Genomic DNA, 10351 nt, shown 5'->3' with positions numbered 1-10351 from the left:
AAGAACCAAATTAAACCGAGAAAAAAAAACCTACTTATAGTTTGGTTTGGTTGGTTTAACATTTGAAAAAAAAAACGACCATTCTTGGTTTGGTTTGGTGTTAACCCAAACAAAGTCAAACCGAACTCAAATCAAATATATATATATATATATATATATATATATATATATATATATACATGTATATAATATAACTTTTTATACATAAAATATTAATTATAACCTACTTTTTAAATACTTTTCAATTAGTTTTATTAATTTTCAATATTTAGAAAGTAGGTGTGTGTGTATATGTGTATATATATATATATATATATATTCATATTTGGGCCTTTAAGTTGTAGTAATATTTATCCATTAATTGCTAATAAAATGATCCAAAATTCAATATAAACTTAAAACCTAAACTTTTCACTCTTCATCTTATTTTTAGTTTCAAGAGTATTTTTCGCTCCTCAATTTTTCATAATTGTGATTTTTCATTAGCACATGAATGAAAACATACTTGATCTAAACTTCAATCACAATATAATTGTAAAAAATAAAGATTATAAAAAAAATTGAGAAAAATCAAAAGAAGCGACTAAAACCTAACCGAAAAAATCGATTTTATGTTGGTTTGATTTGGTTTATAGTTTTAATAAACCGACATAATTGGTATGTTTTTTTTTTCAATAGAAAACCAAACTAACCCGACCTATGTACACCCCTATATAGAAGTTCTAACTTTTGAATAGAAGGTAAACATTTATGACATTTCAAGACAACAAATCTGCACTATTGACCAGAAGTTTTGCCTAATAACCAAACGTTAGAACTATATATGTTGCCTATAATGTTAGACGTTCTAACTTTCGCCAATAAGGTAACCGATTATGGCATTTCAAGACAACGAATCTGTTTTATTGACCAAAAGTTTTGCCTTATAGGCAGAACTTAGAACTTATATACGTTGCCTATAAGGTAGACGTTCCAACTTTAACCCATAAAGTAACCGTTTATGATATTTCAAGACAATGAACCTGCACTATTGATCAAAAGTTTTGCTTTATAGGCAGAAGTTAGAACTTATATATGTTGCCTATAATGTTAGATGTTCTCTCGCCCATAAGGTACCGTTTATGACATTTCAAAACAATAAACCTATACTATTGACCAAAAGTTTTGCCTTATAGATAGAAGTTAGAACTTATATATGCTGCCTATAAATTAGACGTTCTAACTTTGTTCATAAGGTAACCATTTATGATATTTCAAGACAATGAAACTATACTATTGACCAGAAATTTTGCCTCGTAGACAGAAGTTAGAACTTATATATGTTGCTTATAATGTAGACATTTTAACTTTGGTCCATAAAATAACCTGCATTATTGAGTAGAAGTTTTGTCTTATAAGCAAAAGTCAAAGCTTATTTAGCAACAACAACAGTAACATACCCAGTATATCTCCACATAGCGAGATCTGTGGGGAGGATAGAGTGTACGCAGATCATACCACTACCTCAAGTGAAGTAGAGAGGCTGTTTTTAATAGACCCCGACTTAGAACCGATAATAGTATAACAAACACAAAAGATAGGTGTAAAATAAACTAACACCACTAACAACAAGATAATACTACAACCACAAGATAATAATAAGAACTATCTAATTGAAATCATAGACATCACACAGCACCACAAACAAGAAACTACAGACACAGAAGAACGCTCCCTTGTTGTTACCGACGCACTCCCACTCCCTAACCCTCTATCGTAATCTACATCCTCCACATCTTTCTATGAAGGATCATGTCCTCCGTAAGTTATAACTGCTCCACACATTTTGGTGGACCATAAAAATCCAAGACCGGACATAAGGGGTCGTTTGATTGAGAAATAGTTATTCCAAAACAATTAATTTCGAGATTAGTTATTCCAAAATTACCTAAGTTAAGTTATCTTCATATTGACTAATAATTCCAGCCAAACGTGTAATAATTCATTTTATCCCAAACTACTTATCCCTTATATGTCTCAGCAAACGACCCCTTAAAAAGGGAAACAAAACCCAATAAACCTTAAACCTCAAAATCATCATCTTCCTTTATCCTTAAAACCTAATTCTACTCCTTCTCAAAGAATTCAAAAAATCAAGAATCAATGGAATTTCAAAAGAGAAAGTTAGCAACTTTATCATCAATGAATTCACCAGAACCAGACAAATCACCTAAAGGCAACATAGACACACCAATAATCCCATTACTCAACACCATCAACTCCCACTCTTCATATTTCACTACCAGTTCTTGTTCAGGCCGCATCTCAATTCTTGAACAGTCCAAGGAAAAATCCAAAGGGGGTAAATGGGTGTTCATATCTCATGAAAAAACTGAACCCCAAGTGATCAAATCACTCCTTTTCCCATTGGAATACACTCATGATAATTGTAGTCTTGTGTTTAGATTTGAGCCTTTGATTATTGCTGTTGAGTGTAAGGATGTTGAGGCAGCTCAGTTTTTGGTATCTTTAGCTATTTTTTCAGGGTTTAGGGAGAGTGGTATTACTAGTGTTAGTAAAAGAGTGATTGTTGCTATACGATGTTCGATACGAATGGAAGTGCCATTAGGTGATAGTGAGAAGTTAATGGTGGATGAAAAGTATGTGGAGTATCTTGTTGAGTTAGCTAATGAGAAGATGGAGGCTAATAGAAGAAGAACTGATAATTTTCTTGACGTGTTGTTGAAAAATGGTTTTTCGGGTTCAAAGATTAGTAATGGGGAGTTTTTGGATAATGGGAAAGTGGAGTGTGAAGCTGAATTGTTGGAAGATTCTTTGGTTAAAAGTGTTGATGGAAACGGAAATGGAAATGCTAAAAGGAGAGATTTTGATGATTCTTGTTCGGGTAATTATTCTCTATCTCAGACTAATTGATATATTAGTGTAATTTATGGATATACGCTTGTTTTTGTTGGTCTCAATAAGATATTCGTCATGTATATTTTAACGGATAAGACAATGTTGTTGTGAATCTACTATTTATGTGTTGTGGTAGGTGAATCTAGTTTTCTTGCATTGTTGTCGTGTAAGCTAAGATCTAGTCCGCTAGAGTCATAAGAAGTTGATCATGTATTTAGATTTGAGCCTTTGATTATTGCTGTTGAGTCTTGGATGTAGAAGCAGCTCAGTTTTTGGTATCTTTAGCGATTTTTTCATGGTTTAGGGAGGGTGGTATTACTAGTGTTAGTAAAAGAGTTATCGTTGCTATACGTTGTTCGATAATAGTGAAAAGATAATGGTTTCACCTGAGTATGTAGAGTATCTTCCTGAGTTAGCTAATGAGAAGATGGAGGCTAATAGAAAGACTGATAATTTTCTTGATACATTGTTGAACAATTGTTTTTCGGGCTCAAAGATAAGGAATGGAGCTTTTCGATAATGGAAAAGTGCACTCTGATGATTATGAATTGTTGGAAAATTCTTTGGTTAATGATGTTAGTGGAAATGGAAATGGAAACAGAAATGCTAAAAGAAGAGTCTTTGATGATTCTTGTTCTGGTAATTGTTCTCTATCTCAGGCTAATTGATTCCACATCAGATATCAGTGCAAGTTCGTTTTTTGTAGTTTATGGATTTAAGCTTCGTTTTGTTGGGCTCAATAAGACATTGGTCATGTATATTTCACGGATCACATAGTGTTGCTGTATTATCACGTGGTTGTGAATCTACTGTATGAAACGTTGTTTTGTACATTATGGTAGATGAATCTAGTTTTCCTGTGTTTTTAGCATATCATATGGTAGTTGATCATATCTGTGATTTTGTCTCTGTTCTTGTCTTGGTAATCTGAGAAGGTGTACTAATTAAGGGAAAGTGCAAAATCTTATCCTTAGGTAGGAAAGCTTGCCATAAAGTGGTTAGCTAGAATCAGAATAAATTGATCATACTTGTGATTTTGTGTTTGATTTCATCTTATTGATCCGTCAAGATGTTATAATTAAAGGAAACTGCAGAACTTCCACCTAGTACGATTTGAGTTGAATCTTATGGTGACCTGTAGGAGCCACCTTCTTCCATCAAAAAACATAGATACTTCATTTGCCTTAATGTGCTCGTGTAGAACGGTGTGACTCCTATGATTATTTAATGTGGGGTTCTCCAAAATAAACTAAAATTAAGAAAAAAAATTGCATGCGCCCCTGCTAAACACTTGCACACACTCATTGGATGATGGACCTATAACCATAATCGAGTCCATTGAAAATAGTATGATTGTTTTTTGGTCTCTTCATAAGAGTTTATATCTTCTTTTATTTTGTACTCTATGCATCATCAGGATGCTTTTGGTATTAATACACCACTTACTTCATCCAAAAAACTAAAGAGTGCATCTGACATAGGCCATATTTCATTATCTGAACCATGGGAGTGTTGTATGTGCAAGGTTTCATGATTTGGCTAGTTGTCTTAACTTGTATGTCACTATCATTCTTCGACACATAAAGGTTCGAGTATAGATGCTTTATTATTTGACTGTCGGTTCTCTATAAGTTAAAAAATGAAGGGATAAGTATATGTAGAACCTGCTGTGTTGGTAAAAAATCCAATTCAACTTTAGAGGCTTGATATACTTCAAGATACACATTGTTGTTTATGCTAAACTCAGCATGTTGACTCCTATATTCTCCTTGTTTTATTGCCCATAGAATTCGAATTCTTTATTAATATACCAGTGCAACTTTGGTTAGTTGCTTCAAATGCATAAGCGTGGTAGTACCCTGACTGCTAATTTGTGTTGGATTGCAGGATACATTCCATTGAATGTGACAAGAAGTCCTAATATTTAATTCATTGACAGGATCCGAAGTAGCCCCTGATGTCGACCTACACACCGTTAAATTGGTGATTTCTGGTGAATCAATTGAGAGGCTATTTCTCTGGGGTCACTCTGCTTCTTCAGTGGATAACAAGAAGGTTCTCATATTTGGTGGCTTTGGAGGAATTGGAAGGCATGCACGAAGACATGATTTATTGCTTCTTGATGTAGAATCTGGAAGGTTGGAGGTGATCGATGTTTTGGATGCCCCATGTCCACGCGTGGGCCATACATCATCTGTGATTGGAAATTCAATGTATGTGATTGGAGGAAGAGCTGATCCGTCAAATATTCTGAATGATGTGTGGATTTTCAATGTGACAAAGAAGGATTGGAGGTTGTTAGAGTGCTCGGGTAGTCCATTCCTCCCAAGGTGCTGTTTCTGCTCTCTCTCTATATTTCCTACACCTTGGTGGTCAAATGTGAAGTTCGTTAGGTTGCACCAACTTATTCTATTTGGTTATGCATACTCTTTGTAGATCCTTACGTTCAGTTGCAAAGATTTATAGTATTTGATCATGACTTTTGGCCATATGAGGAGTTATTGATTTACACTCTGGTGTTTTCTTCAGCTGAAATATTATCTTTGAGAGATCCGTACTCTTTATATTTGTCTAAAATCTCATACTATATGATTTATTTTTTTACGTAATACGATCAGTTACTGTCTTTTGCAGTACAGGCATAGACATGCTGCAGCTGCAGTAGGTTCAAGAATTTACGTATTTGGGGGAATTCACAATGATATGATATACTCATCACTGTATGCCTTAGACACACAAAACTTTGAATGGAGCGAAGTACAAGTTCAAGGGGATTCTCCATGTGCACGTCATTCTCATTCAATGGCCGCATATGGGACTCAAATATTTGTATTTGGGGGATATGATGGGCATAAGGCTCTTGGGGACCTGTATAGTTTTGACGTGAAAACATGTATATGGAAGAAGGAAAAGATGATTGGAAGACCTCCAGCCGCAAAATTTTCCCATTCTATGTTTATTTATAAGAAATATCTTGGGATAATTGGGGGCTGTCCTGTTAGTCGACATAACCAACGATTATCATTACTCAGTCTGGAATCTCATTGTTGGAAGCATATTTCTATCAGTTCTATTGGTGAAGACCTGTTTGTTCGAAGTTCAACAAATATTGTTGATAATGACCTAATAATGATTGGTGGTGGGGCAGCCTGTTATGCTTTTGGAACAAAGTTCAGCGAACCAGTGAAAATAAATCTGTTACCTTTGATAAAACAAATAGAAAGTCCCACGCATTTACATGAAGAAAATATGCATGCCATTTGTCAAGAAGAAAAAACGACGAGAGTAATGAATGTTTCCCTTTGTTCCCCGCAGAATGCAGTGGAACTGGCGATAAATGGAAGCTTTCATCATAATTCAGCGGGTATGGATTCTGGAGTTGTTAGAAGTCAGATGGTCGCCTCCCATTGGGTTCTTCGGCTCAATAAGAAAGATGCGAAAATGGCAAAGGATATGTTGAAAAAGTTTGGATGGTTAGATCTCGGGAGAAAGGCTCATTCACAGGATGATGGAAAGGATATTTGTTTCCCTGTCACAGAAAACTTTTGTGTGTTATTCAACCAGAGATATAACCCGGGAGATGTTTCTGAATCTGTTTGTCAACCAGAGAAAGATACTTGTGTGATAGCCTTGAACACTCTGATTGAATGTGGAGCAACTATACTAGCTGATGAAATCGTCAAAGTTAAAAAAGCTTCACATTCTCCATTCAAAGTGATGAAGGAAGCTGTAGGCGCTCTACTAAGTGACCGTGGTCTGCCATTGCAACTTCTAGAGGAGTTACCTTCAAGGTTCCATTTTATGTTTCTTTTTTCACTTCTTTCAACTGAGAATAATGAACTAAATGTTGTTTCTAAGTTAAAATCCTTCCTCTCATCAGATGGGAACGACTTGGTGATATTGTTGTGCTTCCTATAACATCTTTCAAGGATTCAGCATGGGACTTGATTGGACAGGAACTTTGGTTTATGGTCGCAAAATCCCTGGGGGCTAATCGCCTTGCCCGACAAGTAAGTTATAAGTTATTACTTCACAGTGTTATCTCTAATAGCTTAGTTTTGGAAGAGTTGGTTTCACAATTCAACAACGATGACAAGTTGATATAAGAGTGTGATGTTGCTTTTTATTTATTAATTCTGTAGGGTTTCGTCATTATATAATTTCAAGAAACTTAAAATTATTTTTGCTGCAGTAAATTTTAAATTTGAGCCAGTAGAATGTTAAATATATCTGGTCCTCTTCCAGAACTTCTATAGCACAGTGAATAACCCCCAGTTTCTTGACGTTTTAGTGGTGTCATAGCATGTTTTCTTGCTCTTGTAAAACTGCCCTTGTAGGTAGTAGCTGAGGCACCAACGAAAGGTCTACTTGCTTCTCCAAAGTTATAGAAATTTTTATGGCACTTATAGTTGATTGATTTCATCTACTATGCGTTAATAGTGTGTAATTATTTTAGGGGCGAGTTGCACCAACTGGTACGAGGGATAGTACTTTGGAGATTCTTGTTGGAGATAATGGTTGGGTCAACCACCGAGAAAATGGAATTCTCTATTCTTTTGATGCTACTAAGTGCATGTTTTCATGGGGTAATATCTCTGAGAAGCTTCGAATGGGCCACTTTGACTGCAAAGACGAAGTGATAGTAGATTTATTTGCTGGCATTGGATATTTTGTGCTACCCTTCCTAGTGAGGTGATGCTTGTTATTTTAGAATCAAGTGTTGATGATTCATTATCAAAATTTATTTTTCCCATTGTTGCTTCTGTCTCCTTTTTTACTTCTTTATGTAAAAGCCATTTCAATCTCTGCCTTCAATTTGACGTACAAACCTCAAAGACCAAAAGAGTTTGATACTTTAACTTTTGTAACTTAGTTGGTGTTGATTTTACTTGTACATGATTTGCACGAGGAAGTAAATATGTCATCTTCTTGAAGCAATTCATTGCTTGGTTTTAATGCCTAAAATTCTAGTGTAGCTAATCTTGCCTTTTTCTTGTCATTGTAACATATCAGAGATTTATTGTGTCTGTATTGTACTTTCTTAGGGCCAAAGCCAAGCTTGTGTATGCTTGTGAATGGAATCCCCACGCGGTTGAGGCACTTCGTCGTAATCTTGAAGCTAATCTTGTTGCTGACCACTGTGTACTACTCGAAGGAGATAATCGAATTACAGCGCCAAAAGTATGCAACTTCGATTATTACCGATGTCTTCTATTCTTTTAGCTCGTAAATATTCTTTTTGTAAATATATTTTCTTGTCAGTTGATTTTCTTAAAGTGAAATTACTCGGCTCGCTTAATTTGGTTCTTGTGTTAAATCCTTTGAATGGCCATTTAAAGAGAAACTACTCTAAATGGGCAACCAAAGTTGTCTATGGATGTATAATTGGTATTTCATTGTTTATTATGTTGTGTTAATACTTCTGCTCTGAATATTTATTCACATGTAGGGTGTAGCTGATAGAGTTTGTCTCGGTTTCATTCCTACAAGCGAGGGTAGTTGGGTTACTGCTGTCAGAGCATTAAGGTATGTTTATCTCGAAAGCTTTATCAGTATTGCTAATAAGTCAATTCATAGAGAAGATTAAGACTTCTGGGAGCGAAATGGAATGGAAATACAGTGGGATCTCTATTTTATTTAGCTATTCTTCTCTCTCGTTTTACTGTCGACGAATGAGGAAAAAAACCATTTGCAAGTGAAATCTTATATTTCTTGTTTACAACAACGTACCCAGTATAATCCAAAAGTGAATATAATCCACAATTTGGGTCTGGGTAGAGTAGGATGTACGTAGACCTTACCTCCACCTTTGTAGGGTAGAGAGGCTGTTTCCAATAGACCCTCCGCTCAAAAGAAAGAAAAAAGAAACATGTGAGGTCTGGAGAGGGTAGAATAGACGCAGACCTTACCCTACCTGTGTGGAGGTAGAGAGGGTGTTTCTTGGAGATCCTCGGCTTAAGTGAATTCTGTCAAAACACACGTTACTTTGATTTGCATTAGCTTCCTCGACTGACTAGTCTTTTATAATCTCTAAGCTAATGTGTGAAATGCAGAGACGAGGGTGGTATATTGCACATCCATGGCAATGTCAAAGATTCAGAAGAAAATGTCTGGACAAACTGTGTTTCATGGTCAATCCGAGAAATTGCTAGATCCGAAGGTATAATCTCCCGACCTTATAACAACAGGATTACGTTAAATTCTTGCTACCCGACCACTGCTAATTTAACATTTTTGCTGCTATCAGGTCACGACTGGGACGTAACAGTAGAACACATAGAGAGAGTGAAATGGTACGCCCCTCATATTCGCCATCTTGTTGCAGATGTGAGATGCAAAATGATTCAGAAATAAATTGTCAAAAATCCCTATTTGAAGGTTGCAAAACAATTGTTGCTGAGGGGTTCTGTCTGGTACTCCAAACCCCACCACGTCTCCCCCCCACACACCTTTTTTGTAATGTTTTTACTTGAACTAAGGATCTATCAGAAACAACCTTTCTATCTTGTAGGCTTAAGGTCTGCATACACCCTAAACTAGGTTCACCATCTTAGATTAGAGGGGAAACGTATTAATGATGTTATGTAAAGTGTGCTAGCATTTTCTGTGATGATTTATGCATTGTTGTATGCTAAATAAAGTATAACATAAGTTTTATTTGCATCATTACGCTCAATTTGAAGGAATGAGGGAAGCTAAAATCACGATCCTAATTGATTTCTTTTTTTGTATTTAGGGGTACCAAAATGTGAATTCATGATTATCTGACATTTTAGGTGTATTAGCACATGCGACTTTTGGTTGGTGTTAGCCCATGGTTCGGGGGGTGGGGTGCGACAGGGGCTTGGGTAATGGGCGAAACAGCGCGAACGAGTTCTTTTTGGGCCAATTCAGTGGGTGTTAGCCCATGGTGCTTGGGGTGGGCATGGGGCCCAGACGCGATTTGGGCCAAAATCGATTAGCGGTCCCCCGACTGGGTTGGTGGGGCTATTTGGATGGCCAATCAGGCGAAACGGTGCGAACGGGTCATTTTCAAGTCAATTTAGTGAGTGTTAGCCCACAAATCTCGAGGTGGGCTCGGGCACGGTTTGGGTTGAAAATCGATTGATGGTTTTTCGGCAGGGTGGGATGGGTAAGGGTGGTCTGGCGGGGTCGATAAGGCCATTTTGGCGTGTTTTGGGTCGAGAATCGATTGGGGGCTCCTAGGCAGGCTGAGGAGCGGGGGAGTGTGGGCCGGCGAGGTTATTTGGGTGGTCAAATGGGCGAAACTGCGCGAACAGATCGTTTTTGGGCATAATCAGTGGGTGTTAGCAAACGATTCTCGGGGTATGCCTGGCGCTCGGGTGTGTTTTGGGTTGTAAATTAATCGAGGGGTCCCCGACAGGCTGAGGAGCGAGGGAGTGTGGGCTGACACGGTAGTTGGGGGCATTTAAGTGGTCAAATAGACGAAACG

General features: G+C 36.9%; 1 protein-coding gene across 1 annotated transcript; it reads left to right on the top strand.

Annotated features, from left to right (window-relative positions):
- Positions 1–2046: 2046 nt before the first annotated feature.
- On the top strand, positions 2047–9561 carry LOC107871430 (tRNA wybutosine-synthesizing protein 2/3/4). Its single transcript, XM_016718360.2, has 9 exons — positions 2047–2884; positions 4838–5228; positions 5538–6689; positions 6779–6908; positions 7355–7590; positions 7944–8079; positions 8348–8424; positions 8952–9058; positions 9146–9561. The coding sequence occupies exons 1-9, from the start codon at positions 2143–2145 to the stop codon at positions 9250–9252; spliced, it is 3078 nt and encodes a 1025-aa protein (XP_016573846.1). The 5' UTR covers positions 2047–2142; the 3' UTR covers positions 9253–9561.
- Positions 9562–10351: the final 790 nt, after the last annotated feature.

The sequence above is a fragment of the Capsicum annuum genome, chromosome 5 (genome assembly GCF_002878395.1).
Source record: "Capsicum annuum cultivar UCD-10X-F1 chromosome 5, UCD10Xv1.1, whole genome shotgun sequence".
NCBI classification, from domain to species: Eukaryota; Viridiplantae; Streptophyta; class Magnoliopsida; order Solanales; family Solanaceae; genus Capsicum; species Capsicum annuum.
This window is presented reverse-complemented; position numbering and strand designations above follow the sequence as displayed.

Bases quoted from the DNA above. Each gene is read 5' to 3' on its own strand.
- LOC107871430 (XM_016718360.2), top strand. From the start codon at position 2,143: ATGGAATTTCAAAAGAGAAAGTTAGCAACTTTATCATCAATGAATTCA. The intron at 6,909-7,354 runs GTAAGTTATAAG...TAATTATTTTAG, and splicing joins CTAATCGCCTTGCCCGACAA to GGGCGAGTTGCACCAACTGG. The intron at 8,080-8,347 runs GTATGCAACTTC...ATTCACATGTAG, and splicing joins ATCGAATTACAGCGCCAAAA to GGTGTAGCTGATAGAGTTTG.